Consider the following 21,443-nt stretch of genomic DNA (forward strand, 5'->3'; position numbering starts at 1 on the left):
GCGGCCGTTAGGAAAATGGCACCGTGCGGCCCCGGGGCAGACACCCGTCAATGGGCACAGCCGCCTTCCTGGTGCAGCTGCTGTGCCACGGCCACACCGCCCGGCTGTACAGCAGGCAGGAGCCGGTGACCATTCTGGAGGTGGATGGGGTTAAGGGCCTGTTTGGGAACCCGTCGGCCGCCTGGGTGGTGGAGTTCTACTGGTCGTGGGGCGGCCCCTGTGTCAACTCTGGGGCCACCTGGAAGGTACTGGGCCCGGGAGGTGAAAGGTGAGGCAGGTTGGGGGGGGGGACGGAGGGGAAGGAATGTGGGGCCTGTCCTGTCATAGTGACATTTTACACTCACTTTCCATCTGCTTTTACTGGGGCTTGTGCTGTTTACCCTCAGTGTTTGTTTAATCCTTGTAATGTTACTTGTGCAATTGCTGAGGGTAGTGTGTAAATACTATTGAAGGAGATTATGCACCAGCATGTCTATGTTCCTCAGTTATTGAAGGGGCAGGACCTGTTGAGAATGGTTAGTAAAGTATGTGGTGCACTAAGCCTTATCAACATGGATATAGTTAGTTATTTGTGAAAGTATATTCTTTATTCTTTAGATTTGGAGATATACAGCACAGAAACAGACCTTTTTGGACCTCCCCATCCATGCTGACCAGCTATCCAAAATTCATCTCGTCCCATTTGCCAGCACTTGGCTCACATCCATCTAAATCCTTCCTATTCAGATGACTTTTAAATGCTGTAATTGTACCAGTCTCCACCACTTCGCCAATTGAGACACAGGCATGGTACAACTTTTCCAGCGTCTGTCTCCTCCCTGGATTCACTCCCATTCCTTTCAGTTGCTCCAAGTCAACAACTGAACCCCAGAATGAAATGTAAATGGAAAAGGGGTTCATTCCAAACATGCACCACCCCGTGCTCTGAATGGAAAACTTGCCCCTTAAATATCTTTTGTATCTTTCTGCTTTCACCCTAAATCTATGCCCTCTAGTTCTGAATTTGACCCCAACACTGGGGAAAAGACATAAAAACATTGAGCAGCCAGACAAATGCAAAAGCTATAAAATATCGAGCCACATAGGGGGAAAAAAATTATGGCTCTACCCTTTTTGTTCTCTGATTAGCATTTGTACACCTAAAATCTGTCAAGAACACCAGCATCGCCACAGAGCATATTGTGTACACTCCTCAGTGTCAAGACACATGGCGCATGTTTGCCGGCGTCACCAAAACATTGGGCATGTTCCTTGCTGTCAACAGATAAAGGGCGAGACCTACTTTTGATGGACAAATAAGGAGCACTGGAGGACCGGAAGGAGACTTGTCCTCCTGCCATTCAGATCTCCCCTAGCAGTGAATGCAGAAGGTTGACGAAGCTCCTGCTCTTCCTTCTGAATGAAGATTGAGCTTCACCCCAGACTGCAACTTCCTTCCTCTGTCCAACATCTGAGAGTATGGCACTCTCTTCTCACCCCTTTTTCCATTTATATTTCATTCTGAGGTTCAATTGTTGACTTGGAGCGACTGAAAGGAATGGGAGTGAATCCAGGGAGGAGACAAACTCTGGAAAGGTTGGTCCAGGCCTGTGTCTCAATTGGCAAAATAGACAGACAGGAGATTGTAAGAACGCAGCAAGCCAGCCAGTATCAGGAGGTGGAGAAGTCGACATTTCGGGTGTAACCCTTGTTAAGGACTTGGGGGGGAGGGGCACAGGGAGAACTGCAGAACAATGGTGTGCTGGGGGCAGGGTGATGAATTGGGGAGAAGTGGAGACAGGTAGAGTGTACAACCTGGTTGGTGAATGGGAGGAAGGAATCTAGTTGGTGGCAGGCTGGGAATGGAGTTGGGGGGATGGGTATGCAGGTTATTTGAAATTGGAAAATTCAATGTTGAATCCTCCGGACTGTGGACTGCTCAGGCGGAAGATGAGGCGTTCCTCCAATTTGCGGTTTGGTTTGTTGTGGCAATGGAGGAAGCTAAAGATGGTCATGTCAGAAAGGGAGTGGGAAGATGAATTAAAATGGGTGGTGACTGGGAGGTCCGGTCGGCCTTTGCAGACGTGGCTGTGATACTCGGCGAACCGTTCCCCAAGTTTAAGCTCAGTCTCCCCGATAGAGGGAGGACCACAGTTGGCAAACACATGGCAAATACAGTACCCCAATGTAAAGTTAAAGCCTTTGCTGTGAAAATAGACAGAACGGTGTATTGTTTAAATGGTGATATATTGGGATATGGAGAAAGTGAGGACTGGAGATTAGAGTCAAAAAGTGTGGTGCTGGAAAAGCACAGCAGGTCAAGCAGCATCCGAGCAGTAGGACAGTCGAAGATTTGGGCACAAGCCCTTCATCAGGAATGATGCGTGGATGTTCAGAGGGGCATCAGTGTCCTTCTGTGCCAGTTGTCAGACTCGTGCAGCAGGCAATGAGCAAGGCAAGTGGTGTATTAGCAAGATGATCTGGGATTAGAAGTGCGGGTGTCTTCCTGCAGTTAGGGGGTCATTGAATATATTAAAGGCTGAGTTTGTCTGATTTTTGAACAACAGTGTGTGGATATTTATGTTGTGTGGATGAGGTTTTTTTTGAGTGGTTTATGTGTTGGATGCAGGTACAGTATCCATGTTTAAAGTGGAAGGCAAGAAAATAGTTTGAAGACCACGACAGAACAGTTAGTCAGACAGTACTTCAGCGCAACTGTTCCATGCTGACTATGTTCTCAAACTAAACTATTGCCACTTGCCAGTGTTTGGCCCATATCCATCCGCACCGTGTCTGTTCATGTACTTATGGAAATGTCTTTTAAATGTTGCATCTATGCGTGCATCCACCATGTCCTCTTTACATTCACTCCATACATGAACCACTCTGTTTATAAACAAACTTTTCCTGATTCTGTCCACTCTGTGAATTCATTCCCTTTCCTTTCTTTGCTGCAAGTCATAAATTGAAGCCCAGAATGAAAAAAATGGAAAAGGAGTTGAGAGGAGAGTGCTGTACTCACAGATGGTTGACAGAATAAGGAAGTTGCAGGCTGGAGCAAACTCAATCTTCATGCAGAGAGCGAGCGAGCAGCAGGAGCAGCAGCTTCCAACGTCTGCATTCAGACAATAGGAAGGCTCTGATTGGCAGGAGAACCAGTCACCTTCTGGTCCGCCAGGGCTCCTGACTGGCCTCTTTCACCACCCTGTCTACCAATAACTCAACTTTCAAAGAATTATGTACCCGATTTGGAGATGCCGGTGTTGGACTGGGTTGAATGGAGTTAAAATTCACAGCACCAGGTGATACTCCAACAGGCTCATTTGTAAGCACTAGCTTTTGGAGCACTGCTCCTTCATCAGGTGGTTGTTTCTTATGATCCTGCTCCACAAACACCCAATAAAGAAGTTCGTGCTTCCAAATAAACCAGTTGGATGATAACCTGATGTCGTGTGGTTTTTAACTTTATGAACCTGAACTCTTCCCCACCCCACCCCATGTCTCTGTTCTCCAACACGACGCAGGGCCCTCTCATGAACTGCACAAGTCCTGCTCTTCCTTGTTTTAGCAAAATAAAACCCCTTGCCTTCATCTGTTGCTCTCTGACACATGCACGCACACACACTGTCTCACAGGCTTATATTTCATCAAGCACACACTTCATTATCATGCACAAGTCAATGGAGTGAATTTGCATTGGCAGAATTATATTTGCAGATATATTCAATTTTGCTCAAAAAGCACACAAACTGCAGGTAGTCAATCCATATAATATTTTATAAATTCCTAGTTTGGTTCATAGAACCAATCTGATTCAAGATTGGGATACAGACTCGAACCTCACACCTTTTATGCAGTATCTGAGCTGAGATATCACCTATTTTTATAAAACCTTAAACCATCTCGAGAAAGTAAATTAAAAGTAGTTCTGGAGTTTATATATTAATGAACTGAAACCTGCAACTATGGAAAATAAAGAACAATGAAAGCATGGGAAAGATTAAAGCATGAAGACCACTGGCAATCTGTGGAAGGCAAGATAGGATAAGCATAGTGGAAGTTTCTTACACCAATTAGCAGAGTAAGGTTAAGACTGAAAGGTCACTATGGCGAGATGAGATAACACAAGTAATAAAGCAAGTTTCTCTGTTAAGTGTTATTATGACAGGATTGGGACAAGAAGGATTTGGGACATGACATTAAGATATCTAATTAATAGTTAATAGAGTCAGCTTGAGACAGGAGACTATTGTGACAGATGGAATATCTCTCATGACAAGTTAGTCTGGAATACAAAGATCACTGTAGCAGAGTTAGCAATAAATATCTAACCGTGACATTAGAATAACATTAAGTAGAATGTACAACTAAAGAGATAATGGGAACTAACATCACTGGTTTATTGTATGGCTAGAGTGAGGTACTTTGATTAATATAGTTGGACATGATAAGCTAACAGAAACATGATAAAAATGATATAAAAATCCACGGACCCTGAGGTTCGGGGGAATTCAAGAATCTGCTTTCTCAGAGTCACGGATTTTTGTTTGCAAATAAAAGACCTACTTCTTGAAGAACTCTCTGCGTCTCCTGGTGGTTCTCTACATTTTCTCCACAACAAATTTGGCGCTGCGAGCAGGGTTGTGCAGAGACCCACCTGGACAGAGGGCGGCAGTAACAGGGTGCTTGTTGGTCCACCGGGGGCACTCCCGAGACTGACAGAATAAGGGTACCCAACAAAAGAACGTTAGCATTTTTGCTGTGAATTCGGACTATATTCTGTTGGCTTTGAGTGGTCCTGGAGGACTCAGAGGTGCAGGAACCTGCTGGAGGGTCTCTCCGATCCAAGATCCGAAGGCGAGGGGTAAATTGCAGCTGATGGAGACGTGGAGAATAGGTCAAGAAAACTGCGTAGTGGGGTAAGGGGTGAGTAAGAATAGAACGTAGCAATTGTTGAGTATAAATTCCACGTGGTGTATATAAGACCCGAGAAATAGATAGGGCAGAATAAAGAACGGGAAATTGTTTTACTGGAAGCACTGATAGACCTGTTTAGAAAATTGGCAGATTGGCAGTGGATGATTAAAAGTAAAATAGCAGAGAATAGTCATCGTGTTATATTGTTACTAGACTGTTTTAGATAAGGCCTGTAGGATAACAAGAGGGATTGAGTATAGAAGCAAAGAGGTGCTTCTGCAGCTGTACAGGGCCCTGGTGAGACCACACCTGGAGTACTGTGTACAGTTCTGGTCTCCAAATTTGAGGAAAGACATTCTGGCTATTGAGGGAGTGCAGCGTAGGTTCACGAGGTCAATTCCTGGAATGGCAGGATTGCCTTACACGGAAAGACTGAAGCGACTGGGCTTGTATACCCTTGAGTTTAGAAGACTGAGAGGGGATCTGATTGAAACGTATAGGCTTATGAAAGGACTGGACACTCTGGCAGGAGGGAACATATTTCCGTTGATGGGGGAGTGCCGAACCAGAGGACACAACTTAAAAATACGGGGTAGACCATTTAGGACAGAGATGAGGAGAAACTACTTCACACAGAGAGTGGTGGCTGTGTGGAATGCTCTGCCCCAGAGGGCAGTGGAGGCCCAGTCTCTGGATTCTTTTAAGAAAGAATTGGATAGAGCTCTTAAAGATAGTGGAGTCAAGGGGTATGGAGATAAGGCTGGAACAGGATACTAATTAGGAATGATCAGCCATGATCATATTGAATGGCGGTGCAGGCTCGAAGGGCAGAATGGCCTACTCCTGCATCTATTGTAAAAAAAAAAATAATAGGATTTTTGAAAATGAACAAAGGGTCTGTTTAAGTAAGGCTCTGGGTGACAGCAATTGATTTAAAGCAGAGTTATTGGCTGCTAGCAGCAAAGCTCTGTGTGTGTGAGAGAGAGCAGGAGCACCTGTAGCTTGCAGAATGTACGTGTATATGTGTCTGTGAGAGAGAGAGTTTATAGTTTAATTATTGTAATCTGATTTGTATGCATAATTATTTGTGGTGGTTAAATGTTTATTTTGATTTTATTTTGCACTGTAAGAATTTAAGAATTATTTTTTGAGAGAACTTTCTCAAGAAATAGTTAGTGATTGGTGCATTTTGAAGATGCAGTCTAAGATTGATTTAGGCTGAATGAATGAGAATAGGTTGTTTGTATTAACTAGCTGCAACTGAGGACGTTTAGAAACTGATAGATTGGGAAGGGACAATTGCAAGTTATAAAGTCAGGAATTGCTTATACTATTGAACAAAAACTATCGGACTTGAATGGTATAAGCAAGTGATTTATGAGAGCAAAGACAATACATTAGTTGGACTGAAATATATTGTAGAATGGATATAGGGACTGCAGTTGAGATACTGAGTGAGAAATTTCCAATGGCAAGAATTGATATTGTAAAAATTTCAGAGAAATGGGAAAAAAGAACTAAGGATTTATTGACTAAATGGTGAAAAAAAAGGTACTTTTGATTAACATATGTGCAATGAGATGGAAGGATTAATTAAGAACTATAAGCCGCAAGATAAATCTAAAAATAAAAACCAAAAAAGGGATCAGGAGATGGAAATACTGAAACTTTTCAGGAAAGAGGGTGAGGAACTGAAAGTAGCTTGTCAGGCACCTGTGGTGACCAGGAAAGCTGCAAAAGAACAAGCTGAGCAGTTATAGGAAACAGGAAAGCAGGAATCAGCTCCCCCCACCCTCTCTATACCCAGATGTGGAGGAGTTGAATAGACCTCCTCCCTACTTGAATGAAGAGGCATTGAAGCAGTGTCCAGTAATAGAGGGACAGTTAGAATGGTATGGAAGTGCGGAAGACAAAAATGAACTGAGGGAAAGAAGAGAAAGAGAAAAAAGGGACAGGCAGGAGCAAATAGAAGCTATACAACGAGAGCAAGAAGAGCTGAAACATGAGATTAGTGTGCTGCGTGGGCTAAGGGAACAAAAAGCAATTGAGGAATACTCATTGTGATATGAAAGGAGGGCTGAAGAGAAAAGCTGTGAAAGTGACGCAAAAGAAGCAGAAAGGGATGATGAGAGACCAGGAAAGAAAAAGGTCCCAGTATCTCAAGAATGGGAGGAATTAGAAATAGCATCGGACTCAGAGCCCGAGGGAGAATTATTGAGAAGTAGTGTTGGTAAAGGGAAAAAGGGCCAACAAGGAAGGATGCTACCGCGCCTTATAAAAGAGGGGAGAAACCCACCCTACATGCCTTGGGGAACTCAGGATCTGGAAAGACTGAAGAATGCACTGCTGAGTTTACATGAGGGACCAGGAACGTGAATCAGGGCTTTTGAAGATGAAACCACAGGACGGTTGCTGGCTATAGGAGACTTGAAGGCACTGGTGAGGTTGGTAGGGCTCCCGAAAGTTAAAGGAAATAATGGTCCGAACCCGTTTGAAAATGCAGCAGACGATCCAATGATTGATGGGGTCGGGTTTGATCAAGTGAGACAGAATGTATGGCAGGCCTTAAGAGACTGGCTCTGAGAGGGGATCCACTGGGAGAAAGTGAAACCCCGGCTGCCTACTTGGAGAGACAGTTAAAGAAATGGAGGCTGGAAACAGAGCAAGACATAGAGTCTAATCAGTTGCTGACCACAATGTTCCAAAATTCCATCAGAAGCAATGCCCTCCCAAGTCTGGTCAAGGCTGGAGGAGGTGGTGGGTCTGACATCATCAATGAGCCACCAGGAATTGAGCGATCACATAGCTCACGCAGCTGAAAGGTTTCAAAAAAGTCAAAAAGACAAAGAGAAACTGTTTGAACAGCAGGAGGAGGTGCAAAGGAAGCTGGCTCAAATGCAGCTCAAAGAGCTTAAAAATAAAAAAAACTAAAATGGTGTTGCCAGTAAGAACCGACACAACAATCAACATTGGCGTGAACCAAGTGCCAGCGCAAGGGGGTTCCTATCAGGTAACCAGACGGGGGCCAGAAAGTCCCATGACAGCAATTGAGGGTTTTAAGAGAAACTTTCCTGCAGGTGACTTATCCGGGGCAGGGCAGATTTAAACAACAGCCGAAACAGAACTGGAGTCCCCAAGGACAGGGACCTAGGAATGGTACATGATAAATAATCAGGCTCAAGGGGGGCCAGAAATGATGTGCTGGGGATTCCATCAACCAGGCCACTTTAGGAGGAATTGCCCTTATTGGACCGGACCCCCCTCTGCCGTACAGTGGGCCTAGACAGCGGGAATCCCCAGTGCCCACTTCCCAGACACCCACAGGCCCTTATGGGATGTGTTAGGGATGCCCTGACAACCTGGGTGGGAAGGGGCACTACCCTCTAGTAGCAAGAACCAGTAATACAAGTTAATATAGAAGGGCGGCAGACACCGGTGATGATAGATACTGGAGCTACGTACACTTGTGTACAGTTGCGGTGTGCCTCTCACCTTTCCATGTCAAGTAAATTTGTTAAAACTGTAGGATTCTCAGGGAAATCACAGTTAATCCTATTTACAGCTCCAGTACTGTGCAGTAAAAGTAGCAATTTTTTCAAAACAGCTCAAGGTCAGGCACCTGTGGATCCTTGGTACAGCCTTATCCCGGAGGAAGTATTGCCTCACTCAGCAATTTCAACCTGTATCCAAGTAAGTTGGATGAGCAGCGTAGAGTCAACCAGACTGCTGTGGGTCTAGAGTCACGTGTAGGCCAGACCGGGGAAAGGATGCAGCTGGGATGACGTTCTCTAATAACTGCTCAAGTCTTCCCTAAAAAAGAACTGAGTGAATCAGATGGGGGTTTTCTTCCACCCTGACCTCACCAACGATGGTTTCATCTTTAGATTCTGAACTTCAGATTTCTGACCAAATTTCAATGCCACCATCTATCGTGGTGGGAATCGAACCCGGGATCCCTGGAACTGGGTTGATAGTCCAGTCGATAATGGCACTCGGCCATCACTCCTTCAATCCCCCTGCGATGGCACATGAACTCGCTGGTGGCTCCGCAAGTGGGAGTTGCGGGTGAAGGCCTTCCCGCACTTGGGGCAGCTGAAGGGCCTCTCCCCCGTGTGGACCCGCTGGTGGGCCAGCAGGTTGGAGACCTGGGCAAAGACTTTCCCGCACTCGGGGCAGCTGAAAGGCCTCTCCCCAGTGTGGACCCGCTGGTGCCTCAGCAGGTAGAAGGAATCGCTGAAGGCCTTCTCACAGTCAGGACAGCTGAAGGGCCTCTCCCCTGTGTGGATCCGCTGGTGCCTCAGCAGGGATGAGGAATCACGGAATGCCTTCCCACACTCAGGGCGGCGGAAGGGCCTCTCCTCCGTGTGGACTCGCTGGTGCCTCAGCAGGGTGGAGGAATTGCTGAAGGCCTTCCCGCACTCAGGGCAGCTGAAGGGCCTCTCCCCTGTGTGAACCCGCTGGTGGGTGAGCAGATGGGCGGAATTGCTGTAGGCCTTCCCACACTCGGGGCAGCTGAAGGGCCTCTCCCCCGTGTGAACCCACTGATGCCTCAGCAGGTAGAAGGAATTGCTGAAGGCCTTCCTGCACTTGGGGCAGCTGAAGGGCCTCTCCCGCGTGTGGACCCACCGGTGCTTCAGCAAGTCAGAGGAATCACGGAATGCCTTCCCACACTCTGGGCAGTGGAAGGGCCTCTCCCCTGTGTGGATCCGCCGGTGCCTCAGCAGGGTGGAGGAATCGCTGAAGGCCTTCCCGCACTCGGGGCAGCTGAAGGGACTCTCCCCCGCGTGGACCCGCTGGTGGGTCAGCAAGCTGGAGGAATTTCTGTAGGTCTTCCCACACTCAGGACAACTGAAGGGCCTCTCCCCTGTGTGGACCCGCCGGTGGGTTAGCAGGTGGAAGGAACTGCTGAAGGCCTTCCCGCAGTCAGGGCAGGGGAATGGCCTCAACCCCCTGTGGATCCGCTGGTGCCTCAGCAGGTTGGAGGCCTGGGCAAAGGCCTTCCCACACTCTGGGCAGCTGAAGGGCCTCTCCCCTGTGTGGACCCGTCGGTGGGTCAGCAGGTTGGTGGAATTGCTGAAGCCCTTCCCGCAGTCAGGGCAGGGGAATGGCCTCTCCCCAGTGTGGCTGCGCCGATGAATCTCCAGGGCAGAAAGGAAATGGAAGCCTTTCCCACAGTCGCCACACTTCCATCGTTTCTCCACGGGGTGGGCTTCCTCGGGTTTCTCCATGGCCGAAGTTTCAGCCACACACAAATGCGTGTGGAGCCCCTACCCACCGTGAATTCCTCTTTCCAGGCTGTATAACTGCTTCAGGCTCCACACTCAGTGCGCTGCAATAGTAGGGTCGCTCATCCAGTCCCACTGATGATGAAAACATGCTCAAACAGGAACCAAACAGCTTTGCTCCTTCTCATAGAATCATAGTTCAAAACCATTGTGGTGCCGATGGATTGAATGAGTGACTGTCAGACATTGACATCAAAGTGAGGACTGCAGACGCTGGAGAGTCAGTGTTGAAACGTGCAACGCTGGAAAAACACAGCAGGTCAGGCAGCATCTGAGGAGCAGGAGAGTCGATGTTTCGGGCATAATTGTTGATTTTGAAACTTCCGTCTTCAGATCATCAAATACTCTGTAAAAAGAGATCACAAAAGGTCATCACTGTCAGCCCAGGGTAGAAATTCTGAACAAGCAATTCTACTTTCTGTGGAATATTCTTTTCTTTTGTTATTCCATAAAATTGAAAGCACCATCCCACTCTCTCTCCCCCTATGTTCTCACTCCGCTCTAACTAATTCTCCTGAAGGTGCTGATTCAGGATCTTACAGGGGCATAAAAGCAAAAATGTCAAGACTGACATCTCTCTGCATTTTGGATAATTCCACCTGAAGGTTAATATCTTTCACAACACTGGGATACTGCTGAGAGATAAGGTCTGCTTTTGGGAAGCAAAAAAAAACCAAAGAGTTTATGACAACCCATTCCCTTCAGAGAATCCCCACAGTTTGGAAGCTGGCCACTCGGCCCAACGAGTACCACCCCGACCCTCCGAAGGGTAACCCACCCACACCCATTCCCCTACCCCTATTGATCAACATTTTCCCCCTGATTAATGCACCTAACCTGCACATTCCTGGGCACTATGTAATTTAGCACGGTCAATCCATCCTAACCTGGACAAAGTTAAAAATCACACATCACCAGGTGAGTGTTCAATGGGTTTATTTGGAAGCACTTGCTTTCGGAACGCTGATCCTTCATCAGGTTGTTGTGGAGAATAAGATCATAAGACACAGAACTTATAGAAATGCATTATAGTGTCCTGCCATTGAAATGATATATTGAACAAACCTGGATTGTTAAGTCTTTCATCTTTTAGAATGGGTTGCAGTTATCATTACTATGTAAATCCCAGAAATTCTTGTATAAGAATACAATACTTATACATGTGTATGTGCATGAAAGAGAAAAAGTCTATTTCTGTGCTGTATATTTCTAAACTGTTTGATATTAGTTTCTGTTGCTGTCAATGTTGTTGTAAATCATAGCTAGGTACTAATAGTTAGATGTAAGGTAGACAAAATTCCCCAAGTAGGGCACCATATAAATCCTGGGAGATCCTATTTCTGGTTTACTTCCTCATGAACAAACATTAAGGATGAGCCTGTATTCATTTGTAATTTTGTTTCATTTTTCTTGCTTAATTCCCTGCTATGACTACACTGTGTCTGGATGGTTGACAGGCTGGGAGATTCAGGGTTGGGTCTTGATTGCTGAATGTTTTATTGTTCCAGAAGGTGTAAAAGAGATGAGGGGAGGGGAGAGAGGGGAAAGAATCAAACTTCAGCAGAGCTGAGAACAGACTAACTTCGAGATGCCTTTTAACTGTTGTAATTACATCAGTCGCCACCACTTCTTCTGGCAGTTCATTCCACACATGTAACATTCTCTGTGTGAAAAGGTTGCCCTCAGGTTCCTTTCAAATCATTCCCCTCTCACCTCAAATGTATGCCCTCTAGTTTTGGACTCTCCTATCCTGGGGAAAAGACTTTAAAGTACTCACCCTATCCATGCCCCTCACAAACGTCTATAAGATCACCCTTCAGCCTCCGATGCTCCAGGGTAAATATTCTCAGCCTATTCAGTCTGTTGCTGTAGCTCAAACCCTCCAAATCTGGCAACAGTCTTGTAAATCTTTCAAAGTTTCATATGTTTCCTATAGCAGGGAGACCAGAACTGAACACAGTATTCCAAAAGTGGCCTAACCAATGCCCTGCACATCCACAACAGAACCTCCCAGCTCCTGTACTCTCTTCTGTGACTAATAAAGTTGAAAAATGTGGTGCTGCAAAAACACAGCAGGCCAGGCAGCATCCAAGGAGCAGGAGAATCGACGTTTTGGGCATAAGCCCTTCTTCAGCTCATTCCTGAAGAAGGGCTTATGCCCGAAACGTCGATTCTCCTGCTCCTCGAATGCTTCCTGACCTGCTGTGTTTTTCCAGCACCACATTTTTCAACTCTGGTACTCCAGCATCTGCAGTCTTCACTTTCTCCTAGTGTGACTAATAAAGGCCAGCATACCAAATGCCTTCTTCACTATCCTACCTACCTGAGACTCCACTTTCAAGGAACCATGTCTCTTTGCTCTGCAACACTCGCCTTAACTGTGTCAGTCCTGGCTGAATTCGCTTCATCTTATCAACACCTCAAGGCCAGGAACCTGGAACATTTGAGTTCCTTTCCATATATGGAGTTGTTTTTCTCATTCCTTGACTGATATGATAGTTTACTGGTCTTGTACGTCTGCTGTTAGGTCAGTTTAACTTGACATTTTTCTCTGCCTGTCTGCAAAGTGAGGCCCTTACTTCTTTGTTTCCCTATGCTTTTGTAGATTTCACAATAAATGTTAATTTTCCATTACACCAGCTAGGTACCTTTTAAATGCTGTAATTGTACCAGCTGCCACCACTTCCTCGGGCAGCTCATTCCTTACACGCACCATGCTCTGAATACAGGAATTGCCCCTTAGGTTCATTTTAAATCCACTTATGACCCATTCAGGGAAAATACCTTGTCTATTTACCCTATCCATGCCCCTCATGGTATTATATAAGTTTGTAGAGTCACCCTCAGCCCTTAGCGCTCGAGAGAAAACACTCCCACCCGACTGAGCTCAAACCCTGACAACATCCTTGTCAATCTTTTCAGAATCCTTTCAAGTTTCACAACATCCTTCCACTAGCAGAGAGACCAGAACTGCACACACCATTCCAAAAGTGACCTAACCAATGTCTGGTGCAGCTACAACATAACTTCCCATAACTCTTATAAGTAGAGGATTGGGAAAGTTTTCAAAATCCACAAAAGACAACCGGGAAAGAATGGAGGGACAAACCGAAATTTTGAGAGTCAGCTTGGACATCAGGGCGGGGGGATGGGAATGAGGGAAGGAAGCTGAATGTGCTGGAGCCAAGGTGAAGGAAGAACAGAGGATGCAAAACCGGTTTGAAGCTGCAGTGAGGAATATCGCATGTGCTGTACTTGTACCTGTTGCAGTTACTGGTGGGAATAGCATTTTAAAAAATAAAAACAAGAACACTATCTACCCCTCCACCTTCCCAACGTCGATCCTTCTGTTCCGCGGTGTGACGTCAATAAAGAGGGGCGGGGCGAGATCGTCAGCGGGCTTTCGCGCCACGCAAGCGCTGCCCTGCAGCAGAAGGGGTGGAGAACACTGTCCAAAAACCCCTTCCCTTCAGAGAATCCCCACAGTATGGAAGCAGGCCACTGGGCCCTACGACTCCATACCGACCCTTCCAAGGGTAACCCATCCACACCCATTCCCCTACATTTAACCCTGAGTAATGCACCTTACTTACACATTCCTGGACATTATGCACATCCCGGGGAACTATGGGTAATTCAGGTGATTGTGGCATATAAAATCATAATGTGGGAGATTAGAAATGTTTTTGCAGGTGGGGTGTTAATTCTTGTAGCATGTAGCATACTTAAGGCTAAGACTTTAATTAATATAGAGGGTCTTTTAAAGAAAATAGTTTTAAGCTAGGAAATAACTTTAAAGTGTTGTAGTTGACCACAAAAAGAAGCAACAGGGGCATTTCACAATAAAGCTTATAGTATGATAAGAGAAACTGGATAAAAGAACAAGCTGTAACAAACAAGGAACAAAGAATGCAGACAGGACAGCAGGATGGCCAGATAAGAAAATAACTAACAAGTGAGGTAATCGGCTTATGATAGGATGGGAAATGGGAGGTGTGATTCCGCAACTTGTAAATTAAATAAGAATGCTAACAGGCTCTGTTTCGCGCGCATTTCTGCTTGATTGCAGAGCGTCCAGTTCTTGCAAGGCTGAAATAAATTGTTCTTGTTTCCAAGGCTTTGTCTCAGGCTGATTGATTTGTGAGTGAGTTCTGTTTCTCACAATAAGACAGAATTTATAGCAAAACATTACCCTATCCTGCCACTGAAATGGTATATTGAACTAACCTGGATTGTTAAGTCTTTCACCTTTTCGAATGGGTTGCAGGTATCATTACAATGTAAACTCCAGAATTTCTTGTACATTATCTTCTTGAGATAACAAGGTTTTGTAGCAAAAGGTGACAATGTTTTATGACTTACATACAAAAGAACTGAAACCAACATGGTCATTCTAACAGATAAGAGACTTAACAAACACTCCAGATCTTTTTCAATATATAATTTCTGTTACATCACACTGTAAACTTTGGTATAAATTCTGTGTCTTAAAAGTTATACTCCACAAACACCTGATGGACCTGTTCTCCTAAAGCTAGTGCTTCCGATTAACTATAACCTTGTATTGTGTAATTTTTAACTCTGCAAATACACATTCACTCCCATGGACTTATGTGTGCGCATGTGTGCATGACAGAGAGAAAAGTCTACGTCAGTGTTGTACGTCTCTATGTCTATTTGATAACAGATGCTTTATTTCTGTTGATGTAAATATGTAGTAAATCTTAGCTAGGTACTAATATTTAGATGTGTGATAGAGAGAGAGAGAGAGAGTTCCTCAAGTAGGGCACCATAAGAATCCTGGGAGATCCCTATTTCTGGATTACTTCCGAATGAACAAACATTAAGCACGATTGCCTATTTATTCCTCATTTTGTTCCATTATTCTTGTTTTATTCCTTGCAAGGATGTGGGAGAATTGTTAGATTTGGGTCAGCCATTTTGTCACATATTAAAAGCCTGGAAACCATTTTGACTCTCATCTTGTTGCCTGCTTGCTAAAGCTTATATTTCCCAGGCTAAGAGGAGACGGTTGGCCTGCAGCTGTACTGCTCCCTGATAAACAAATTCTTTCCATCCCCCACAGTTGGCGAGTCAGGCAGGAATACCCTGGTCCTGCCAGGTCTTCTTTGAGAGAAGAAACATAGAAGGTACTTGCTGCTTCGGTTGTGTCCAAAATAAAAAGGAAAGCTGGCCAGGGACAAAAATGCTGTTAGAAATGCTGATACAATTCTCGCTACTCAGCCACAAGATACTAGTGTGAATACTCAACAGGGTCCTAGCATGTGGACATAATGTTGCTGAGAGCACTTGTGCTTTACAAAGTTAGTAATAATGAATTTGTTTGCCCCAGGGTTTTGAGAGGTGAAACCCTGTTTGATAAACCCTGCACTCACACTGAGGTCCATGGCATGCTTCAAGAGGTCCCCGATCTGTTCGAGTGTCCAACGTTAGTTTTAATTGCCGAGTAGAAATCTGCAGTGAGTATAATTGCTCGCTTCAGGATGTCCAGACTTGAATGAATTTGACATACAGGACACATTGGGCAACTATTAAAGACGCCGTTGTACTTCCCCTGGGTTGTGGACTCATGCAGAGAAACAAACAACTTGATTGAAAAGAGTGTTCGATTTGCAAATAGAATGGCTGAGAGGTATTTAGAGTTTGCACACTTGATTAAGCAGCTATGCGTCACAGCCAGGATTTATGAGGCTCAACTCCCTAACTTGGACTGTTCTGGAATGTGAGTGCCTCATTACCCTTGGAAAGAAGGAATAAACAAAAGCTGACAAACAGATATGAAGAAAGTTGGAGAATGTTCCAGAGAGAGAGGTGTGTGGGGAGGGGGGCGGAAACGTAGGCAGGCAGAGAGACAGAGAGAGAAGGCCGTGCAGGTAGGCAGACAGACAGACAGGGAGAGACTGCCTCAGTGCCAACACCCTGCAGCTTGCAGAAAGGTTAACACTTTGTAATCTGGTTTGAATGCACATTCGCCTGGGTCTGACACTGAAATCACAGGGGAAGCCCCTGCTGAAGAGCACAAACTATGGTCTCAAATAGGGTACTCCCTCCACACCCAAACCAAAATCTGGGTGACCCCTGCTGGACTGGTTTGTGTTCCTTCTTTGCTGCTGCTGCCTATTTTAGTTGATTATGTGCATTATTGTACACACTTGGGCAGGGAGGGAATGGTTAATACTCTGTTACAAACTTGGTGGCACCTGGATTTTCAGAAAGCAGCAAGGAAAAGAGCTGAAGTGTGTTTAACTTGTAAATTTTAATTTGATCTTTCTGCCTTTCACTGCACTCTTTCTTATCTTTCTTTCACTAACTCTGTTTGATTGGGCCTGATAACCTCGAGTAAACGGGAATTACACTTTAATGCTTTTCTGTATACACAGTAGGTCAACCACTCTACCTGCTGAGTATGTGCCCATTATCCCCATCCATCCCGAACCCGTACCAAGCGAGACCTTATGGAGTTTGAGCAACTTGCAGCTTTCTTTCCCCCTGCCTTTGGAACTGCTTAACTGGAAATCAAAGTCACCCCGCAGACAATCCTGCGCTCGGCTAAGTTCACTGTTATGGCCCCCCTCTCCAGCGATCTCTCAGATGCCGGGATTTCCCCCTTCCTGATAATGATTCCCAATCCCTGGAGCTGTCTGTCCCTGTCCTTACTAAACCCGAGGACTATCTGTCTGATCTCCAACCACCACCCCTTGACAATCCCCCTTTTGCTGACACCCACACTCTCTTCTTTTTAATAAAAAGGAGGGAGGAGAATTTGACCAAAATCGCCACAAAACTATGTCAAAGTCATTTTGTCACAAAGCAATGTTTGCAATAAAATGTAGCCTGTTAACATAATGCTGTCTGAGCCCTGGCTAAGGAATTCTGTTTTGATAGCCTGACCTTACAGCTGTAGGCTGTCTCTGCTCCTCAGGCCATTAGACTGTGCTGCTTCATAGAATGATGGATTGGTTCTCTCTGTCCCTTATCAGTAATTTGTGCTGAGCTGAACCTGCAGAATAAGATAACATTCTGTTTTGTAAACATTAAGAAGTGTAGGTCTGGACAATGTATGTGAACCTTACAACTGCCCCTCAGTTGCATAATTAATGGAGAGTGGGGCTTGTGTTTTACCATATAATTTGTAACATTCTGTATTTTATTGGAATACATCAGATTTTGTTTTGAACTCAAGAGGTATTTCCCATGGTCTCCTCTCCTGACTACTTTGCTTTAAACAATCTGGCATGCGAGTTACTTTGCCCCAACCATACTAATAGTTACATCGAAGGGAGAGAGAATTCCTCAAGTAGGGCACTATCAGAATCCTGGGAGAGCCCTATTTCTGGTTTACTTCCTAATGAACAAACAGTAAGCACGAGCACCTATTCATTTCTAATTTTGTTCCATTTTTTCTTCTTTGATTCCCTGCTCTGACTACACTCTGTCTGGTTGATTGACAGGCTGGGAGATTGAGAGTTGGGTTTCAATTGACTGAATGTTTTATTGTTCTGGAAGGTGTAAAAGGGGCTTGAAAGCTTCAACAAAAATCCAGTAGAGCCAAGAACAGACTGACATCTTACTCTGTGCAAACAAGGAGATCAACAGAGGACAGAGAAATCAGGCCCTAAAACCCGAGCTGACACCAGGCTACCCTGTGATCAGTGCTTTGATTAACAGTGCCAACCCTCTACCTTTACCTCGCTTCCCGTCTGACTACCCCCTCGATATTCAGGATCCAATCCTTGTCATCCTGAAGCCATGTCTCTGTAGGGAGTCTCAGACCATAATTGTTCTCTTCGGTGTGTGCAGTCAATTCATTCACTTTTGTTACAATGCAGCACACATTCAGAAACATTTTTTTAGTTTCAATCTTTGTGATCTTCAGAATCCAGTTTTGATTGCTGGAATATTTAATCTCCTTGTTCCTTTCTATCATTCTGAAATTTATTTTCCACATCACTACATTTGCTCACCGGCCTTGATTTGGATTGGCCATGCTAAATTGCCTATAGTGTGCAGGGATGTGCAGGTTAGGTGGGTTAGCCATGGGAAATGAAGGGTTATAGTTTCATAGTAATAGAAGCAGGAATAGGCCATTTGGCCCATCCAGCCTACTCCACCATTCATTTAGATCAGAGCTGATCTATCCATCGACTCAGCTCCTCCTCCCTGCATTGTCCCAACTACCCTTCATTCCTCTATCATTGCAAATACCCATTCAACAGTGATTTGAATATACTTAATGAAGCTGCCTGTACTGCTTCCTTGGGCAAAGAATTCCATAGATTCACTACTCACTGGGAAAAGGAGCTCCTCTTCATCTTCACACTGAACGCCACCTTCACTATCCTGTCCAACTGAGACTCCACTTTCACGGAACTATGAACCTGCACTCCAAGGTCTCTATGTTCTACAACACTCCTCTTAACTGTGTCAGTCCTGCCTGGATTGCTTGACTAAAATATAACACCTCAACCTCTGTAAATTAAACTCCATCTGCCAGTCCTCAGCCCATCCGATCAATTCTAATTTATAGCGAATCTCTTTCCTCTCTTATTCCCTCTAAGCTGAAAATCCCTATCCCACACACTCTCCCTCCATTCTCAATTTGCTGAACCTAATCCCTGCTGTACATCATCCTGAAGGGTCTGGTTCATGCTGGTTAACAAGCCTACACATTGAAACATACAGAATCCTGAACGGCCTGGACAGAGTGGTGTTGGAAGGATGTTTCCATTGATAGGAGAGACTAGGACCTAAGGGCCCAGCCTTAAAGTGAAGGGAAAACCTTTGAGAACAGAGATAAGGAGAAACCTGTTCAGACAGAGAGTGGTGAATCTATGGAACTCACTGCCACAGAAGGCTGTGGAGGCCAGGTCACTAAGGATATTTAAGACTGAGATAGATAGGTTTGAGAATAAAGGGGGAAATCAAGGGTTATGGGGAGAAAGCAGGAAAATGGGGTTGAGAAACCGAACAGCCATGATAGAATGGCAGAGCACACCTGATGGGCTGAATGGCCTCATTTCTACTCCTGTGTCTTATGGTCTATTGCTGTCCTGGACACAGTGAGAGAATTGGGAGCAGGAGTAGGCCATTTGGTCTTTTGAGCTTGCACCAGCATTGAACAGATCATAACTGGATATGAAATTACCAACATCTTGGTGCATAGGCAGGGACTTTTTTCACTGGAGCACAGGAGGTTGAGCATTGACATTCGAGAGGTTTATAAAATCATGAGGGACATCAATGAGGTGAATGGCGGGTCTCCTTTCCAGAGGTTGGGGGGTTTCAAGATTAGGCAGCAACTGTGAAAGTGAGAGGAGACAGATTTTAAAAAGGCAGGTGGGGCATCTTTTTGTACATGGAGAGTGGTTTGTGTGTGGAATGAATGTCCAGAGGAAATGGTGGATGCAGGTACAGTTACAACAATTAAAAGATATTTGAATAAGTACATGAATATAAAAGGTTCGAAGGCATATGGGCCAAACACAGGCAGGTGGAACTAGTTTAAGTTTGTGAATATAGTCAGCATGAACTTATTGGACTGGAGGGTCTGCGTCTGTGCTGTATGACTGACTGTTCTGTACTGGTCTTAAAACCATGTTCTTGCCTTCCCCCATAACAATTCATTTTGTCGTTCAAAAATCAGATGAACTCAGCCTTGAATATATTCAATGACCCCCTAACTGCAGGAAGATAAGGTATCCCGACTTCCGATCTGAATTCCTCTTGCTGATATACCACTTGCCTTGCTGATTGCTTGCTGCACCTGTCTGACAACTGGCAGTGACTGGTGTAGGAGGACACTGAGGCCCCTTTGTCCATCCACACATCATTCCTGAAGAAGGGCTCGGGCCAGAAAAATCAACTCTCCTGCTGCTTGGATGCTGTCTGACCTGCTGTGCTTTTCCAGCGCCACACTTTTCAACTCTGATCTCCAGCATCTGCAGTCCTCACTTTCTCCACATCCCAATAAATCACCACTTAAACAATACACCTCCTTTATGCTTTTTTTCCCCCCACAGCGAAGGCTATAACTTCACATTGTGGTACTGCATTTGTCATGTGTTTGACAGTTGTGGTCTTCTCTACACCAGGAAGACTGAGCATAAACTTGGGGAATGGTTCAGAGCATCGCAGCCAAGTCCGCAGAGGCCGTCCGGACCTTCCAGTCACCACCCATTTTAATTCCCCTTCCCACTGTGTTCTTCCAGCCTCCTGTCTGTTTTCCAGTGTCTCTCCTCCCTGGATTCAATCCCGTTCCTTTCAGTTGCCGAAAGTCAACAATTGAACCCGAGAATGAAAAAAAATGGAAAAGGGGGTGGAAAAAGGGAGTGCTGTACTCACAGATGTTAGACAGAGGAACGAAGTTGCAGTCTGGACTGAAGCTCAGTCTTCATTCAGAGAAACAGAAACAGCAGCAGCACCAGCTTCAGAAGCTCATGGTCTACCTTCCGCTTTCAGACAATTGGGGGGGGTGGGGAGGCTTGGCTTTGATTGGCAGGAGGACCACGCTCCTTCCTGTATTCCAGGGCTCACTATTGGTCCGTCAAAAGAAGGTCACCCGCCTTCTCAGCAAACAGCAATGAGCATGTGCAATGTTTTGCTGACCCCAACACCGATGAGCATGCGTAGTGTGCCCTGTGGACAGATTGTAAGTGTTCAAATGCCAACAAGAGAAATAAAGGGTAGAGCCACAATTTTTTTAATTCTATGTGGCTCGACATTTTTATTCCTTTTGCGTTTTGTATGTCTCTTCCCCCTTGTAGGGGAAGGTGGGACTCCAAAACTAGAGGGCAGAGGTTCAGGATGAGAGAGGAGAGATTTATGAGGGTCCTCAGGGCAACATTTTCACACAAAGGGTGATATGTGTGTGTATGGAACAAGCTGCCAGAAGAAGTGGTGGAGGCTGTTACAATTCCAACATTTAAAAGGCATTTGGATGGTGGTATGAATAGGAAGGGTTTAGAGGGAATATGGGGCATAAGCTGGCAAATGGGTCACTAGATGAAGTTAGGATATCTGGTTGGCCTGGACTGAAGGATTTATGGTGGTGCTCTGTAACTCTATTTCAACACAGTCAGAATTAATTTCACAAGACGAGGAATAGGCCATTCACCCCCTACAGCCAGTCCTGAGCTGTGGCCTAACTCCACATATTTGAATGCAAGTTTCAAAGATTTTACAGCTCTTAAAAAATTGAACATGCTTTCGGACTTTAATGATGTTTCTGAATAAGAATAGCTA

At 45.2% G+C, this 21,443-nt stretch overlaps 1 protein-coding gene across 4 annotated transcripts; it reads right to left on the reverse strand.

The window, feature by feature from the left end:
* Nucleotides 1–3,737: 3,737 nt before the first annotated feature.
* LOC140460317 (uncharacterized) lies at nt 3,738–20,649 on the reverse strand. Of its 4 annotated transcripts, XM_072554787.1 has the most exons (3): nt 20,544–20,631; nt 17,094–17,202; nt 3,738–10,527 (listed from the first exon to the last, which is right to left on the reverse strand). In XM_072554787.1, the coding sequence occupies exon 3, from the start codon at nt 10,122–10,124 to the stop codon at nt 8,904–8,906; it is 1,221 nt and encodes a 406-aa protein (XP_072410888.1). In that variant the 5' UTR covers nt 10,125–10,527; nt 17,094–17,202; nt 20,544–20,631; the 3' UTR covers nt 3,738–8,903. The 4 variants fall into 4 exon arrangements, with proteins under 4 accessions (XP_072410888.1, XP_072410885.1, XP_072410889.1 ...); XM_072554784.1 differs by lacking the exon at nt 17,094–17,202 and having other exon boundaries at nt 20,544–20,649; XM_072554788.1 differs by lacking the exons at nt 17,094–17,202; nt 20,544–20,631 and adding an exon at nt 13,443–13,578.
* Nucleotides 20,650–21,443: the final 794 nt, after the last annotated feature.

This window comes from Chiloscyllium punctatum, chromosome 36, assembly GCF_047496795.1.
Source record: "Chiloscyllium punctatum isolate Juve2018m chromosome 36, sChiPun1.3, whole genome shotgun sequence".
Classification (NCBI taxonomy): Eukaryota; Metazoa; Chordata; class Chondrichthyes; order Orectolobiformes; family Hemiscylliidae; genus Chiloscyllium; species Chiloscyllium punctatum.

Coding starts and splice junctions, on each gene's coding strand:
- LOC140460317 (XM_072554784.1), bottom strand. CDS start 10,124: ATGGAGAAACCCGAGGAAGCCCACCCCGTGGAGAAACGATGGAAGTGT.